We start from the raw sequence: 18,841 nt of genomic DNA on the forward strand, positions 1-18,841 counted from the left end.
CTATTTTCATGCTAACTGCTCTTCTGATCTTGCTAACTGCATGCCTCCCCTCCTCCTGCGGCCTCGCTGCACAAGACTTTCTTCTTTCTCTCACCCCTGTTCTGTCCACCTCTCTAATGCAAGAGTTGACCAGTATTCTCAATCATTCATCCCTTTCTGGTAAACTCTGGAACTCCCTGCCTGCTTCTGTATTTCACCTTCCTATGACTTGAATTCTTCCAAGAGGGAGGTTTCAAGACACTTATCCTTTTTTTTTTTTCCTTAGCCGGTGTCCCTCCTACATAAAAGAAAAAAAAAGACAACAACAAAAACACCACCACCACCACCACCACCAACAACAACAACAACAATGATAACAGCCGCAACACATCCCTGCCGCAGGTACCCCGTTACAATGAGCGTGAGCACTACCTCCAGCCCCTTCATCAAAAGCCCCGCCGTCACCATCTGCCCTGCCGCTCGCCTCTCCTGCCGCCGCCTCGCCTCTGCTCTCCTTCTAGAACTCACGGATGTCGGCAACCAGACCACAGACTCCCGTAGCGCCTCAGCCTCCGCCCGTGACAGTCATGCAGCAGAGTCTCTCCTGCTTAAGCTTTTCGCCGTCACTGATTGCTGCAAGACTCTCCAGAGAAATCTCCCTGTTTCAGATCTCTTGACGCTGGGATGCAAACCCCCGGGTTTTAATTCATTTGTGAGTTTGTGACCTATTCCGGCTTGATTCAAACTACCTAATGATTTATGTCCTTTAAAAAATGTGTGTGAGAGAGAGAGAGAGAGAGAGAGAGAGAGAGAGAGAGAGAGAGAGAGAGAGAGAGAGAGAGAGAGAGAGAGAGAGAGAGAGAAATTTTCCCTAATGCCTTGTACCTTAATTAAATCGTCCCAGATTCCACAACATGGAAGGCTGGTAGCTTCCCATGTCGTCTCTCAAGAGTACCACGAGTTGATCAGCAAAATAAGCTTTGAAGAACGTGAGAAGTTCTTCCTGCAGCTCAACCAAACCGTCGTCAGTTGCACCCTCGCTTCACAAAGCTGTATGGGGTAAGACGACGGAAAGGACTGCCGCTTCAAGTCTAAAATTGGTGCGTTTGTGTTAGCCATAGTGTTATCTATGACCAGAGATGTCTGTATTTTTAGTAGCTGTAAATATTGGTGAACTCAGTAATCAGATATTACGGTCTCCTACAGGGAAATCCGTCGCACTCCACCCAAAACCCTCACGTCTCAGGGCTGCTTCACCATTTTTGGAAGTCCAAAGACAAAGATGGACATCAGCGTGCCCATACCTGGCTCCTCTAGTGGTGAGTAGGTGAATCATGAACGCAATACCCATACTTAGGAGGTTCAACTCATCGCTTGAACCTTTATTGAAGGGAATCTTGAGCTGCTCACTCCTTGACCCCCCAGTCAGAAGCTCTCAATAATCCACCCTTGCACGAATGTGGCCTCACCAGAACATGGACTCAGAAGTGGTGAAATGTATGGAGTGTGTTCAGATAAAAATGCTGAGCTTTGAATCATAGTACAGGCAGGTAACTCACGTAAGCACGGTCAAGCAAGCAAAACACCTGTATAATATTATATATTAATATTATATATTAATGTAAACCACGAAAATAGCCATAACTTAATCTCATTTCTAGAAACTGGTAGACTACACGTTCACATTTGAGAACTAGAAAGCCGTACAATCTACGAACTTGCCTAGCACAACGACAGCACTGGTTTCTTACCTTCAGGAATAACGGTACTGCTCCGGACAGACCTCCACGACTACCCATCCTCCGGCCTCGCGGAGAGTTCGGGCTTCACTGTGCAGGTTCACTCTCGAACAAGACCTTCTAACGTGAACGAGTTAGGTTTCCTGGTGTCTCCTGGGACCGTTACTAGGGCCGCCATCACCATTGTGAGTCAGGCAAGATGGCTGAATATGTGATTTTTTATTTATTTATTTATTTTTTATTTATTTATTCATTTATTTTATTTATTTATTTTTTTAAGATTTTCTACTGGTAACTTGATAAAATCTATTTTCCTTGCCTACCGATGTGACATCAGAAGAGGGAGGAGCGCATGAAAGCCCCATACCCGTCCAAGTGTATAGGCAGCTGGAGGGAAACCTTGTTCTCACCCTTGAAATGGAACGGAGAAACTTTAGTAGAATCCAACGAAACTTACACGCTTTATGTAAGTCTTTATCCTGATAGAACATTCCGGACCATTTGTTCTTACAACATAACATTGCCGATGCACAGAGGGCTGCGTCACGTGGTGCACCATTGTTTCCTCCTAGACTGGACCTCATGTAGCCACAAACAAAATTTTGAATAACAACCATGACTGCCAAGCTACAGACAATTTAAAGTTCAGCAGCTTTGGTAAGCATACGAAGTGCATGCAATTTTACTTAATGAATGGCAGCCACGGGCCTGGCGGTGAAAATAGAAGACAGCAGTGATGAGAGCTGTGTTCATAATAGGCACGGTCAGGCCATGTGCTGCGTCACATATGGTTGGTTGATGCTATGAGAACAACTGGTCCAAATCAATTTCTGGCATGACTTAGTCACTGTTATATTTCTAGATTCTGACATCCCTAAACAATAAGAAAAGAAATAACTTTATCATTTATCATTTATCATTATCATTTAATTTTATATTTGTACCTTTCAACAGGAATGCTACAGCATGTGCTACCAGTGGTTCCTGATTACCAAGTGTGGCTGTTTTAATGCCAATTTTCGCGTCAGCTTTACTTTCTCCCACGGCAATGGTACACTGTCAGTATATGACATGGTAGGTATACGCCACTATCTTTCCTTATCCATCTTTTTCTTTTTTTTAATAATATATGCTGCATACATTCATTTAGTAGTAAACCAGTCATCTCCATATTAATTCAGTCATACTCCTTTACAAGCTAATACTTAAACTATCAATGTATACATACGTTCTTCCTGATTATAACTCTCAGCAGGAGGATTCTTAGAATATTTGGCACCTGAGGACTTACATTTTGCCACGCCTTTTCTCCCATTCACCTTCAGTCTACAACTAGACTCAGGAATTTTGAAAATACATATGATGAAAAATAAATAAATAGATAAATAAATACAGTAATTACTGAACCCCACGTCCGTGTTTGATTCACACGGGACTCGCCGTCCGTTGACAGCCTGCATCCCTCGGTCGAACACGGCACAGCTTCTGAGTATTTGCTTTCATAAAGCATTTTCATGCATTGTTGTGAACTCAATAACAAAAGAGTCAATAAGCTTAATTTATTCTCAACTGAACTCTCTCCACAGCTTCCGAATCTGGAGCAATGTAGAGAGGCAGAACGGCAGTGCTCCGACAAATATATTGAGCAAGTGTACACCTCAGCTAACACAAACTGTCCTTGCGAGTTAGAGTGCAGGTGAGCGGCGCGAGTGACGGTGTGCCTCACATTATTGTTTTCACTAACCTATCAAAACTTTTTTTCATTAACATCTGTTTTACATTCTCTCTCTCTCTCTCTCTCTCTCTCTCTCTCTCTCTCTCTCTCTCTCTCTCTCTCTCTCTCTCTCTCTCTCTCTCTCTCTCTCCTATCTTTATTATCTTCTCTATATATATCTTCTTTGTTTTTCATCGTAATGTGTAATTTGTTTCCTCAGCTGCCCAGTTGCGGACAAAACCAGTCTTACTGACGGTATTTGAAAAAAATTTAATTTTTTTGGCCAAGAAATTAAAAACTGAAAATAACCACATAACTCGTTAACACTCCGGCTACTCCCGGTCTTTACATCTGCGTGACAGGAGTCCACACACAGTGCTGGTTGATTCTGTATTTGTTTTTGTTTGATTTACGTGAAATGAGCTGAAAATAACCACAGTGAGTCTAAAGCTCTTACACTAAATTATTTGGAGTGGTTCTGGAAACACAGAAAAATGTCCATTGCATTACCATAGACTTTTTGACAGCATCCCGCTATTCACATTGGATTTCCTCCCGTATCAAAGCCGCGATCCTTCGTCTTGAACATTATCTTAGGGAAGAAAAAGAAGCTGCGAGAAACAGGATACAGAACAAAACCAAGAACATAAAGGATGGACAAACTACCGCATAACTGTGAGATCTCACAGGGTAGTTTGAGATAGTTTTCACTCATTAGTCAAAAGTAAGAAATATGTGATAATGCAGGCAAAGATTCCTCCCGATCCACCAAGAAGACAACCGAGTACAAATACTTCAATAGGAACTCTGTCCTTTCAAGTCATGTTTTACAGTAAGCAGGAAGTACAGTGGCAATATTTTTCTAACATGACCTAAGAGTATGACCGGGCTTTCCCTCCCGCCATAAGGGGAAACTATCAATGGTAGTATTAATTATTATTATTATTATTATTATTATTATTATTATTATTATTATTATTATTATTATAAATTTACTTATTTATTTATTTTACACTGTTCTAGAATTTATTGTCACCTCTGTTCTAAGATGATGAAGAATGAATGGACTAGATTGATCTACCACTTGTATTGGTTGATTTAATTGCCGCTGCTGCTCCGATATTGATGATGCTTGGTAACGTGGAGGACCGGTAGTAAGAGTGTTGATTCTGGTAGCTTGGAGGTCGTGGGTAGTTGGCTGATATAGATGATGTGTGCGAATAAAAGATATGATGAGTTCTTCTTGATTTAATAGATGATTGATTGTACACGCTGGATTCCAGGCGAAATTGTAACATGACGATTGATTGTTCTCTCTCTCTGAAGTGATATGAATGATGACTGACCAGCGTCTCTCACAGCTGACTGTGATTGAGCGGAACTGAGTGAGAGACCAAGACTGACTACTTGTGACTGGGTGACTGACTGACTCTGACTGACTGAGACTGTCTGAACTGAGAGCTCGCTACCATCCCGACTATTTATCTGAGCTAAGTGGATCGCTGATATTTATCCCTAAGGACTGGAAGTGGGTGTGAAATTCCCTTGAGATAGAGAAGTAGAAGAAGGAAGACGAACATATGTACACAGCTGTTATCCCTAAGGACTGGAAGTGGATGTGAAATTCCCTTGAGAGGTGGAGAAAGGGCTAGCTGGCCATGGTACACGTGGGATGAATATATGAAATAGTGAATATACATATTTATAATAATAGTAATTGTTGAGACTGATACAACACAACTACTACTGCCACTTTAATTATTTACTTATTAATTAATTTATTTATTTATTTTTATTTATTTATTATTTCTTACTTTATAATTTTTTTTATTTGTTTATTTTTTTCTGCCAGTGCTACTACCCCTACAGCTGATAAGTAAATAACGCCTAACCACTTTAGTCACTCTCTACTCTCCCCTTTCACCATCATTTGCCTCAATTTTAAACTTAGTCCATCATGAATGGAATGGACTCAGTAATCAAGTTGTTAGTGCTAAGACATTGGGGAGCTTTAAGAGAAGATTAGACGGACTTATGGATGGGAATGATAGGTAGAAATAGGTAGGTATATTTCGTACAGGGACTGCTATGTGTAAGCCTGGTGGTTTCTTGCAGCTTCCCTTATTTATTATGTTCTTATGTTCTTATCTCCTGTGCTACAAAGCAACAATATACCCTTTGTGAATGTAATCTTGTTCAGTGTTTTTTTTTTTTTCTAAAGACATCAATATATTCTAGGGAACTTGTATTTTGTAACCCTTAAACAGAGCTCCCCTCTGTGATAAAAACCACTTCTGTAATCCTGCAAAAAAGTGTAGAAAATGGAAAGCAAAAAAGTATGTGCACCGCCTCCCTGTAGTTTGCAAATTGTAACAGATGCCTGTATCATTCTCAGAGTCACCACCTTCGACCTCACACTCACCACAGCAGCCTTCCCAACTCCCACTTTTGAGGTTTGTTGCTTTTACTTTCATTCACACACCAAGAACTTCTCTTCATTCATGTGCTTGGCCAATGAACAAATTTATGTGCAGTTATAGAAGTGTGGTGCCTGCAAGACCCATTCTTCTCATATATACCAGAATACATCTACATTTTCAGCACAGTTTTGTTATTTGTTATTTCAGAACAATTTCTACAAGACACACAACATAAGTAAAACCATCGGAGTGGCAGTGCTGCAAGTTTTCTACAGCACACTGGAAAAACACTTAGTTGCTGAACGACCCAAATATGAGGTAATATGAATACTGAGCCAAGAAAATTACTAAATCTGGCAGCAATATGTACATGTGTTATAGTAGTGATTTGTGTTATGTCACAGTAGACAGATATTCAACAAATTTTATACAATAACTTGCACTTTTCTAATCATCTTTTTCCCAGTCATCAGCTCTAACCAGTGAAAATACCATCCAGGAATCTAATGAAATAAACATGATACTATGATCATCTTCCTGGATAAAAAAAAAATATATGGAAGCATTACCAAAATTTATCACCTTCAATAGTGGAACCTAGTAAAGTACATATATAAAGACTTGCATACAATATGGCCTTCTTTCAATATATATATATATATATATATATATATATATATATATATATATATATATATATATATATATATATATATATATATATATATATATATATATATATATATATATATATATATATATATATATATATATATATATATATATATATATATATATTTAATGACTTGAGCCTTTTTGCCTTTCAGGATTTAGCAACTCTGGTGAGCAACATTGGAGGCATTGGTGGTGCCTACCTTGGCCTCTCCCTCATTGCCTTAACTGAATTCTTGGATATTATCTCTCAGGCTGCCATGAAGATGATTTTCTAAACACTCTGCAGCTGTTTATTCATCCAATATGTACACAATAATTGCATCAAATTTTCTTTGTATTTAAAGCTATATAACTGTAGTAGCTCCACATTAGTGTTCATTTCACAAGTGCTCACCCCTGACCTTGACACATCCTTCCAGTTAACTATCCCTTCATTTTCAATGGCACCCAACTGTCCACCACTTCTACACTAAACATCCTTGCTCTGTCCTTTACTAAAAATCTGAACTGGAAATTTCAGATCTCATTTGTTGCCATCAAGTTAGGTGTTCTCAGCCATCTCTGCCAGTTTTTCTCACTCCACCAGCTGGTAACTCTGCCAAAGGGTCTTATCTGCCCATACATGGACAATGAATGCTTCATATGACTTTACTGTCTTCAGCCTCTCCCTTTTCACTGTCAGGCTGCATCTCTTAGGTGCCTTCTATCACTATTTTCAAGCTACGGTAACTGCTCTTCTGACCTTGCTAACTGCATGTCTCTCTTCCACTCCTGTTGTCTCACTGCACAAGACCTACTTTCTCTCGCTCATATTCTATCCACCTCTTTTGATTCAGAAGTCAACCAGTATTCTCAGTCTTTCATCCCTTTTACTGGTAAACTCTGCATGTCCTACCAATCACTTACTCTTTCAAGATATTTCACAATGCAATTTTGGATTTGATATTGGACTATGTAAGAAACTGGCATTTCTATCTTTTTTTTTTTTTTTTTGCCCTCAGCCAGAAACCCTCTTACACACACACACACACACACACACACACACACACACACACACACACACACACACACATATATATATATATATATATATATATATATATATATATATATATATATATATATATATATATATATATATATATATATATATATATATATATATATATATATATATATATATATATATATATATATATATATATATATATATATATATATATATATATATATATATATATATATAAAGTTTCACTGAACATATAGTGTAACTTACTAACACAAGAATATCAGTACATTGCCTGGCAGTCAGGGTCATTTCCTCCCATAAACACACCATGCAGCTGCTTTGTCCTATAAAACAATGGTACTGTCAAACCTTGGGTTTTGCATGCCCTAGTTTTCACACAATTCGGTTTTTGACAACTTTTTTCATCAAAATTTTGTCCCAGTTTTTGTACATCCATATCAAACCCGTCCACCCACTGGCATGACTCAGCCACTCATTGCCTGGAATCGAGGGCCGACACAATGCATTCCATGTGTTCGTGACTCCGTCTGCCATTGTTTCTTGTTGAGTGAGCATCATCCCCATCCGTTCATCCAAAAAAATGTTCTAACAATCCATCATTTTTTGTGCTTGTTTATTGAGTGCAATTGCTAAATAGCCACCATGGGGCCAAAAAAAGTTCCAAGCGCCAATCCTTTGATAAAGAAGGCGAGAAACACAATAGAATTCAAGAAAGAATTTGTAGCATAATACAAAAGTGGCATAAGCATGTCCAATCTCGCCAGGATGTACAGGAAGTCCACATCAACGATCAGTTCCATACGCTAACAAGTCTTCAATAAAGGTAAAAATGATGTTAAATGTTCATTTATCTATTTCATTAGTCATTTATATTTATTTCTCATTGTTTTCTGTATGTAAAAACTATAGTTATTTTCTATAAACTGTATTTTTGTTAATATTTTTTGGGTGTCTTGAATGGATTAACTGGATTTACATTATTTCTTATGGGAAATATTGGTTCAGTTTTAAACATTTGGTTTTCATCAGATTTTTTTTGAACAGATTAATCACGAAAACTGAGGTTCCACCGTATATGGTAGTGCATGAAGGAGTGAGTTGCTGGGTGGAAGGTTGGAACCCCAAAAAGAGTATTGCTAAGGGTTCTAAAAAATGCCAGAAACAATTCTACTTCCAGAAAAATGAGCTGGTGAACTGACAACAAAAACAAAATTACTCTTCCAAATTTTCACTGGCCTTTACTTTGCATACAATAGCAACTCATCCTTTCCTGACGGAAGCAGGAAGTGTCCCCCCAGGGACACACTGCCAGAGTCTTGCTGCAAATAAAGAAAATCAGGTTACTTCTGCAGCCTTGTAAGTCAATGAGGAGCATGCAACAAAATATAGTAAGCTATAGGCAACTGTGAGACATTTCTCATAACTTTGGACATTCCTTTGGGTTGTGTCCTTTAGAGAATGACACCTTCAGTGGTGCCCAGCATGTTTATTTTTCACCTTTTTTAATTGCCCTTGATCATAAGTCCTCTTAACAATCTTGCAGGATGCCTGCCATCATTATTTACTTATTACTATTCCAAAACTTATATACAATCTTAACTTCTAAGCCAGTGTTTCTTAACCTGGTGTGCTAGCACCACAAGGGGATGCTATGATCAATTTTTGGTGGTGTTGGAAAATGCTGCATATATTGCAAAACAATATAAGTGTTCCTTGTGAGAAATACAAAAGTATTGGAGGGATACTTTTTTACTTTTTTTTATTTGATAAACTTGAACCTCATTTTCAACTATGTTAATGCAACTGTAGTCAATGTAACCAGAGTTAAGTCAGGGATAAGGGTGCTCAAGTGCCCAGACCTGACTATAAGGGATACTGAGGTTGAAAAAGGCTGCTTTAGACTATAGTAATAAATAAATAAATAAATAAATAAATAAATAAATAAATAAATAAATATATATATATATATATATATATATATATATATATATATATATATATATATATATATATATATATATATATATATATATATATATATATATATATATATATATATATATATATATAATTTGAACTTATATATATGACTATGTCCTCATTGTGGAAAATTAGCAGCTGGGGGGGGTGAGAAAAACTGGCAAAAACATCTCAGAATGCCTAACTTCACAGAAGCAGTTTTAGATAGAGATGAGATGTGAAGTTTCTAGTTTAGATTATAAGAAAAGGACAGACATGTTCAGTGTAGAAGAGGGGGACAGTTGAGTGTCATTGAAGAAGAGGGGATAGTTATCTGGAAGGTTGTGTCGAGTTGATAGATAGAGGAATTGAGTTTTTGAGACAAAACAGTGACCATCTACCACAGCAATAGAACGATCAGAAAGAAAACTTAGGATGAACTTACAAGGAGAAGGATAGAAGCCAAAGGAGACTAGTATGGAAATCAAAGCTTTGTGCCAGGCTCTATCAAAAGCTTTTTGATATGTCTGAGGCAACAGCAAAATTTTCACCAAAATCTCAAAAAGAGAATGGCCAAGACTCAGTAAGGAAAGCCAGATCACCAGTAAAGTGGCCTTGATGGAACCCATACTGGCAATCTGAGAGAAGGTTGTGAAGTGATAGATGTTTAAGAATCTTCCTGTTGAGGATAGATTCAAAAACTTTAGATAGGCAGGAAATTAAAGCAATAGAACAGTAGTTTGAGGGATTAGAATGGTCACCCTTTTTAGGAACAGGCTGAATATAAGCAAACTTCCAGCAAGAAGGAAAGGTAGATGATGACAGACAGAGTTGAAAGAGTCTGACTAGGCAAGGTGCAAGCACTGAGGCACAGTTTCAGAGAACAGTAGGAAGGACCTCATCAGGTCCATAAGCTTTTCGAGGGCTTAGTCCAGTGAGGGCATGGAAAACATCAATGCAAAGAATTTCAATAGGAAGCATGAAATAGTCAGAGGGTGGAGGAGAGAAGGGAACAAGCCCTGAATCATCCTAGGTAAAGTTTTTAGCAAAGGTCTGAGTGAAGAATTCAGCTTTAGAGATAGATGTGATAACAGTGGTGTCATCTGGTTGAAATAAAGGAGGGAAAGAAGAAACAAAGTTATTGGAGATGTTTTGGGCTAGATGCCAGAAGTTACAAGCAGAGTTAGATCTTGGAAGATTTTGACATTTTCTATTAATGAAGGAGTTTTGTCTAGTTGGAAAACAGACTTGGCATGGTTCCGGGCAGAAATATAAAGTGCATGAGATTCTGGTGAAGGAAAGCTCAAGTACCTTTTGTGGGCCACCTCTCTATCATGTATAGCACAAAAACAGGCTGCGTTAAACCAAGGTCTGGAAGGTATAGGTTGAGAAAAAGAGTGAGGAATGTACGTCTCCATGTCAGATACTATCACCTCCGTTATGCGCTCAGTACACAGAGACGGGTCTCTGACATGGAAGCAGTATTCACTCCAAGGAAAATCAGCAAAATACCTCCTCAGATCCCCGAAACTAGCAGAGGCAAAATGCTTAGGGGGATCCAGAAGAGGGATTGGAGCAATAGGGCAAGATACAGAACAAAATGCCATGACAACAGCTGATTGGGTTTTGCTTGGTGGGTTTAGAAGCTCCAACCACTACACTACTCTGTGTTGGTGGTATGATGCATTGGCATGATTTTATGTCCCTCTTAAGACTGAAGCAAAATTTTATACTGAATTGGTCAGTCAGATCCAGGGCAGACTAATTAATTGACAAGCTCTGTACACCTATATTATAGTAACAAAAGTTTTCTATCACATCAGTCATCCAATAACATTTCTAGACACATCCATGTAACCCATGATCACTCAATCAACAATCCTTACATCCCTTATCATATCATTGTACACTCAAAAACAACTTTCTTAAACACATTTCCACCTCACCATCTCTCACTCAACATGTACCAGCAACAATATTTTCACTTCTTCCATGCATAATAATAACATTGAAAAAGAAAAACATCGCTATACATATATATAATTATCAAAAAGCAGCATAAAATCATTCAACAACAATACTAGACAATATAATGCACATTTTGCTACATTAAGTTATTTCAGTGACAAGTAAGATATAAATAACTAATAAGTGAAAGTTTATATAATACAAAAAAAGAATACCAAATAGCTGATAGAATGGAAAAAATAAATAAATATGTAAGTGAACAAATCATTTAATATTTTGCAAAAATGCATTTTTATTGGATACACTGAAGGAAATCCACTGCATCAATAAGGCCTCACCCATCATGTCATCATCATCATAAGGAATCTGTAGGTCAATATTCTCCTTGTTTTCCTCCTTCAGGCCACTGATCTCAAAGTCCTCCAGGTTAATGAATTCCCCATAGTCATCTCCTCTCACCTGTCAGAGAGTTGTGTTATTCCTCGAGCAGCATTGGTTTTGTAGGACCCACTTTGGCACTACAACTTTTGATCAAATAAATTCAACAAGCATGAAACTCAAAATACTACTTCATTAACCTTCACATATTCCAAATACATTTACAGTCACACATCTCTCACCTTGTCTTCATGGTAAGGAAACAATGGGTAGTGCTTGCAGCTCTGGAACATGCTCTGGTTGCCTGCTTTCTCATGTAGCACAATGATATCATGTTTCCCTGCTTGCAGACCCTCATCATCCTCACTGTCACTTGAGCACTCCACCCTGAAAACAATTTACCCACATCAGTACCTTTCAATATTATTCATAAAACATGCCTTTCCAAAAACTCAAAGCAGCTTCCAAGAAAAAAATTTTCTTTGTTTTTAAGAAGAGTAAAAACTTTAAAATATGGTAAGTGCATGATTCTCTTCCTTCATCCTTTCATTTGCCTTTTACAACAAATATGGATTATCAAGACTTAAGGCACTTTAAAATCCCATGTTTCATGGGTAAGGAACCCACTTGTTATTGACTATGTGACAAGGAATTCTCAGTGACACAATACAGGAAAACTGTTTGGATTTCTAGAACTTTCAAGGTTGTTATTGTTATAATCTACAAGTTCAGAAATTTGGTTTAATTTGTTTCAGTTTGAAAGGAAGTTTTCACATCAACATGCATCAGTATCAAATTTGGTTTAATTTGTTTCAGTTTGAAAGGAAGTTTTCACATCAACATGCATCAGTATCAGTCACATAATGGCACCTCATCAAACTGCAGATTAATAAAACTCGTAATTTTCTGTTGGCTTTTGAGTCATATGCTCTTATTGATAACACAAACAGAATTTATGATAGCACTGAAAGAAATAATGGCAGAGCTGACTGACTAACTCTTCTTTGATCCTCTGGTGTTGCTGTTGCTGTTCCCTTTATTTGCCTGTAGTGCTCATCCAGCTCTGGTCTCTCCTACCTTACCCAATGCTTCTCTAGCAACCTGAAGGTTCTGATCTGAGGATTATCAATGAGGCATCTGGCAAGGCTGTCTGGCCCTGTCCTGTGTGCATGAAGAATATATAGAAACATTTAGCCACAAAAAAGAAAGTTAATACAGTATTCCAAAATACTGTGGGATAGCATACATTTTACAAAAAATAAAAGTCTAAAAGAATGAGATGTATATACCATATTTGATGACTCATAAGATGCACCTTTTCTCAAAAAAAAAAAAGTCTCAGGAAATGAGCCTGCATCCTATGAGGCTAAGGTTCAGCATTCAGGCAGTGGCTGGTGGTAAGTCTATGCAACAGAGGTTCTAAAATCAAACCCCAGACATCTTTGCACATGTAAACAAAGTGATTATTGGTACTACACCACAAAACAACTTTCTCTTTCAAGGTAACAATATATAATAGATCATACTTACTGGCAATTCACATAGAATGACACCTATTAGGAAGAATTTGCCTAAGTGACCATGCACCACGCACTGCACGTACCGAAACAAACCTGCAGTCGGTTATGCGCTGAACCCGGTGACACAGGCAAGCTTCACTGCGTTCTTTACAGTGTGATGCCATTACTCCTTGAGGTAAGAAACACTTTCATACAATCAAAATTGCATCTATCTTTTAACACTTATGAACAAACTTTATTACCCCTGTAGTCTCTCAGTCACTGCCAACGCCATATGTTACATGTTTATATGGTACATGTTTATATCTCAGAACAGGATTGGTACATGAGGCTACTAGCAAATATTAAAGTTTTTAAATGCAAAATATTGGGATCTAATAATTATCTAAATGTATGTGAGAGTCTTCAAATGTCGTGTGAAATCCTTCACTTCATATTCAGAGCTTAAATCTTTTTTTTCACTTCAATGTCTGCCAAAACTAGGTGCATCTTATGAGCCATCAAATACGGATCTTGAAGGAGTTCGTAAGGATTTATCAGTAAATATGTACATACCACATGGATTCAGTATGCTACTGAATTTGGTGATGACATATGCCCACCTTGATGTAAGAATTATGGTGTTCTTGGGGTTGGTGGCCCACTGGACAAACAACTCTCGAGAATATCCACTTTCGAGATCTGGGAAACTCGCTAATACAACCTGACAAAAGAACAGACAGCAATAACTATACATGGAGATGAAAAAAGAGTAATATGTTAATTTTTTTTTCACTTCTGCAAGCTGGATCATGGCAGCATTCTGGAAGGCTGTATACACTGTATATACATGGTGATATGTACCTTTGGTGATGGGAGGTGACTGAGGTCAATGAGATTGTGACAAAATTTGAGGTGCTTGAAGCTAAATGGATTGGTTCTCAGAGTGTCAACTTTTCACTTATCCACTCAATCTGAAAGATGTCAATCTCAGGTTAGCAACATTATTATACTGCAAAAATATAATACACTAAAAGTTATTACAAATATATTGAAGTAGACTCTAAAGCAAGATTTTATGAAACTGTAAAACCAATTAATTAGTTACTCTATAGTGAGAGAACATAACAGTATGGTATTTGCTTGAAGTCACCCACCATCTGTTTAGCAAAGTGAATAACATGGTAAACAGTGTTGGAGAGGATAGCCAATGAGTAAGCTGATAGCCCACTCTCCTTGGTGTTCCACATCTGCTCCAGCATGTGTGTCATCTCCAGCACTTGACCACCAACCAGTGTCTGTGGCCACCAGGACATTGCCTCCATTACAGCAAGTCTCCTGGAGCTGGGCTGGAGATAAGGAGACAAATGCATTCATGGTAATAAATTAGAATGAATGCTTGACACAAAGGGCAAGTACGGTATTTTTTACATGTATTCTATAATATAAATAAATCACACACTTCAGAACAAGAAACAGGAATAATGGAAAACACTAACTAAAGATTTGTTACTCTATCTTGTTTCATGTAATTAAGTCATATATGATACTTAAATTTAAGTAAATATTTCACATTGGGAAACTTAACTACAAGTCAAAGAAGGAAATCACTCACCCACAAGTTTCTCGTCTCTGTGTCTGCGCCGTTCCTGCCAGTAGGATGAGTTGAAGGCATCTGTGGTCAGCAATGAGGACCGGCTGATTTTGTCCAGCTTGCAACCTCCAAGGTGACATTCCTTCTTGTGGTTGAAGTCCACTGCATACACAATGTCGCCTTCCCCATCCTTAATGATTCTCCAAATTGCACCACCAATCATGTGACCTGCAGGCTGGGCAGAGATGCTGAGGCCAATACCCTTCCCTGAAGCAGATAAGAACATACTATGAGTCACAGGAATAGTAAATATATCAACTGCTCAGCCTATATATTCCACTCATACAAGTTGTAAGAAGTGTTCATAAAATACAGGTGTGTGTGTGTGTGTGTGTGTGTGTGTGTGTGTGTGTGTGTGTGTGTGTGTGTGTGTGTGTGTGTGTGTGTGTGTGTGTGTGTGTGTGTGTGTGTGTGTGTGTGTGTGTGTGTGTGTGTGTGTGTGTGTGTGTGTGTGTGTGTGTTCCTTACCTCTCATGGGTATACTCTGGTTGTACTTGACTTGAGTGATGAGGTCAAATGCAGCATCCACATCATCAAGACAAAAATGCTCAACCAGATCATAATTATGGTGACTCTGCAGCAAATAAAATTCATTATAAGCACTTTCTATATATACATACACATCATTTAATGAACGAGATGACAATAAGGAGAGGCAATATTATCTAGTATTAGTATGGAAGCAGAGTGGTTATGCAAAGAAACTGGTAGGAAGGTGGAAAAAAAAAAAAAAACTGAAAGCTAGACTAAAGGGTGGCAAAGGTGCAGCTACAGAAATGTTCAAGGAGATGAAATGGTACCAGATTGGATGCTTCTAATATGTGATCTCATGTAACTGAGGAGAAATACCGGATGAGTAAAGGAAGGCAGTTATTGTACTCTCTATGTATCAAGGCAAAGGTTGTAGCAAATAATGTAATACTTATAGGGGGATAAATTTTCTCAGTGTGTCTGGAAAAGTCCATTGGTGAGACCTGACTGAGAGATTAATAAAGTTGCTCAGGTGAGGGTCAGTGAGGAAAAGGGAGGATTCATGAAGCAAAATGCTTGTGTGGCTCAGGATTTTGCAATTAAAATGTTAATGTGGAAGTATTTAGGATGGAATGAAAAGTTGCTTGCAGCTTTCATGGAACTAGGAAAACCATTAGATGGTGTGAATATAGAAGCCCTCTGGGATGTTCTTGAGGTTTAAAAAGTAGAAAGGCAGTTGCTAGAAAGAATTAAGGCTTTTATAGGAATACAAGTGCAAGTGTGGAGGTAGCAGGAGAGCTAAGAGACAGTTTTACTACAGAAGCAGGAGTAAGACAGATATGAGAAGTTTCTGAGACTGTTTAATATTATTGATCGAAGTGAAATTCAAAGGAGTGTTAGTACAAAGTTGAAACAGAATGGATTGGGATGGACTGTAGTAACATGTCAATTTATAGATGAAACTATTACTAGCAGAGTCAAAGCGAACTTCAGCAAATAGAGAATTAATCCATGAGATGTGTGTGAGACAAAGTGAAGATGAATGTTGGGGAAAGTAACGAGATGGTATTTGAAAGAAGAGAAGTGATGGTGTGTGACTTTGGGATACTTTATAGAGTGAGTGTGCCAGCTGTGGGAAGATGTGAGGTGGTTATGGGATGGTAGAGAATGGATAAGGTGAGTGAGTTTAAGTATCTGGGAACAGTGCTAAGTAAAAACAGGGAAAAATGGAGTATGGAGAAATGAGACAAAGTACTGTGGCATGTTATAAGATCACTTGCAAGAGTCATGAAGGATGCCTATGGATATAAAGAAATGTTTAAGGAATATTATTCTCCAGCAAACACTGACATTTGGATCAGAGACCTAGACATGGAATAAAGCACAATAATAAAGATGATGTGCTGTAGAAATTAGTTACCTATCTAAGAGGGGAATATGAAGTGAGAATATGGGAGATGAGAGTAATGAAAGTGTGTATGAGAGATGAGTTGTGAGTCCTTGAGCAAATAAGGTAAATTGTGGAGTGGTGGAATATGTGAAAAGGAATATAATGAGATGATATGATCAAACTGAGAGGATAAAGACAATAGAATTTTTAAAGAAAAGTTTGTACCAGTATTTATCAAGCCACACAATTTAAAGACACAAAATAAAAATTGGCTTTTGATATGCATGTTTTTTTTTCTTTTCTTTCTTTTTTCTTTTTTTTTACAAATTTATATATATATATATATATATATATATATATATATATATATATATATATATATATATATATATATATATATATATATATATATATATATATAATTTTTTTTCTTTCCTTTCATTTACATCTATATTGTTATGTCCAAATCTAGAGCTATTCAAGATTAACCCACGCATTGCAATACTGTATACTGTAATACAAAGGAGACTTATGAGCAAATTAACTTATGAAGAACTTCTCAGAACGGAACCTGTTTGTAAGGCAGCAGCTATATATATATATCGCCTCAGGTTATGTCACCAGCATGGGCAATTCCTTACCCGATATCAATCATACAAGAACATCTGGCCCATCTTCAACAATGGGACAGTGGCATACACAGGAGAGGTGAGCTGGCACTTCCCTACCATGTATGGCAGAGCCCCCATGTGCAGCGGGTCAGGATAGGAGATGAGGACACAGTCAACACGTGGCAGGACTCTGTTACAAAGCAAGTTTGTGTGAGATAAGCATTTTCTATACCTTCTGTTCTAAGCCACATAACATTCATGAAAATGAATAAATACACAATACTACTATCCTTATGTTCACAATACCTGATCAACCTGCCATTTCCTACCTACAGCTCTCTTATCTTTCATTTCCAAGGTAAACCTCACAAACCGTACATACCATGATTTGTACAATATACATACATGTAACATTCATAAATATAACACACAACAAGACATTTCTTCCATTATATTTCAAAGCCATCAACTGGTTTCTGTTCTTTTCCTCTCCATGTACATTCCTGTGCAATTATAAATAGACACTCCAGTAATAATGTCCTCTGATGAAAACTTATTTTCTTTTGTCCTCAACTCTTAAAAAACAAAGATGAATTATTTTAGAACATTAATGTTTTGCAAGACCAACTTAACATGAATATTTATAACTGAGCCACAAAACAAGCAAACATCAACCCTTTACTCAGCTCACTTTGTCAGACGATCCAAGTAGTCCTTGTCAAATTTTTCATCCCCACCCACAGTCAAGGAGGAAGGTGAAGTCATCCACTGTGAGGAGGTAGCAGTGTGGGGTCTCTTTCCCAACACCCCAAATACCCTCAAAGTTTACAATGGATGTCATCTCAAATTCACACTGAAATAAAAGCAAGTGTCATTAAAATTATATATATATATATATATATATATATATATATATATATATATATATATATATATATATATATATATATATATATATATATATATATATATATATATATATTGTTACATAATCGCATAGTATAGCTTGTGGGAGTAGGAAAAAACGGAAGGTGAGAGAGAAAGAGAGAACGGATGTTCTGTAGGGAGGACTATATTTACTCAAAGAGACAAGTTTCATTATTTTATTATACAGTGAGATGCATTATTCATTTAAGATGAAGGGAGGAGAATAGGTTACATTATTATTTTAGTTATTCCAAGAAGTGATTGTTTTGTTAATTTAGTTTTTCCTTAATGTGTAAAGGCATAGATACTTAAGAAACTTGAGTATTATTTTCTACATTTGTAATAAGAGTAAGGAAAATTTGTGAATAAACCAGCAGAGGCAGGAGACGGTAGTAGCGGCACGCAGACCGTTCGGACGCTGAGTGAA

At 37.4% G+C, this 18,841-nt stretch overlaps 2 protein-coding genes across 2 annotated transcripts; one reads left to right on the plus strand and one right to left on the minus strand.

The window, feature by feature from the left end:
- The first annotated feature begins 5,259 nt into the window (after positions 1 to 5,259).
- On the plus strand, positions 5,260 to 6,893 carry LOC135116102 (uncharacterized). The gene is made up of 3 exons (XM_064033313.1): positions 5,260 to 5,885; positions 6,060 to 6,170; positions 6,680 to 6,893. Exons 1-3 carry the CDS (start codon positions 5,754 to 5,756, stop codon positions 6,800 to 6,802), a joined length of 366 nt encoding a protein of 121 aa, XP_063889383.1. The 5' UTR covers positions 5,260 to 5,753; the 3' UTR covers positions 6,803 to 6,893.
- Positions 6,894 to 7,825: 932 nt separating this feature from the next.
- LOC135116078 (probable cleavage and polyadenylation specificity factor subunit 2) lies at positions 7,826 to 18,337 on the minus strand. Its single transcript, XM_064033289.1, is given in 14 exon segments — positions 7,826 to 8,876; positions 11,823 to 11,943; positions 12,105 to 12,249; positions 12,940 to 13,023; positions 13,985 to 14,085; positions 14,226 to 14,308; positions 14,311 to 14,335; positions 14,519 to 14,650; positions 14,652 to 14,710; positions 14,977 to 15,222; positions 15,484 to 15,589; positions 17,518 to 17,677; positions 18,179 to 18,219; positions 18,221 to 18,337. Coding segments are annotated over 14 exon segments (1,470 nt in total). The 5' UTR covers positions 18,329 to 18,337; the 3' UTR covers positions 7,826 to 8,817.
- Positions 18,338 to 18,841: the final 504 nt, after the last annotated feature.

The sequence above is a fragment of the Scylla paramamosain genome, chromosome 30, assembly GCF_035594125.1.
Source record: "Scylla paramamosain isolate STU-SP2022 chromosome 30, ASM3559412v1, whole genome shotgun sequence".
Lineage (NCBI taxonomy): Eukaryota > Metazoa > Arthropoda > Malacostraca > Decapoda > Portunidae > Scylla > Scylla paramamosain.

Bases quoted from the DNA above. Each gene is read 5' to 3' on its own strand.
- LOC135116102 (XM_064033313.1), top strand. From the start codon at position 5,754: ATGGAAAGCAAAAAAGTATGTGCACCGCCTCCCTGTAGTTTGCAAATT. The intron at 5,886-6,059 runs GTTTGTTGCTTT...TTGTTATTTCAG, and splicing joins TCCCAACTCCCACTTTTGAG to AACAATTTCTACAAGACACA. The intron at 6,171-6,679 runs GTAATATGAATA...TTTGCCTTTCAG, and splicing joins CTGAACGACCCAAATATGAG to GATTTAGCAACTCTGGTGAG.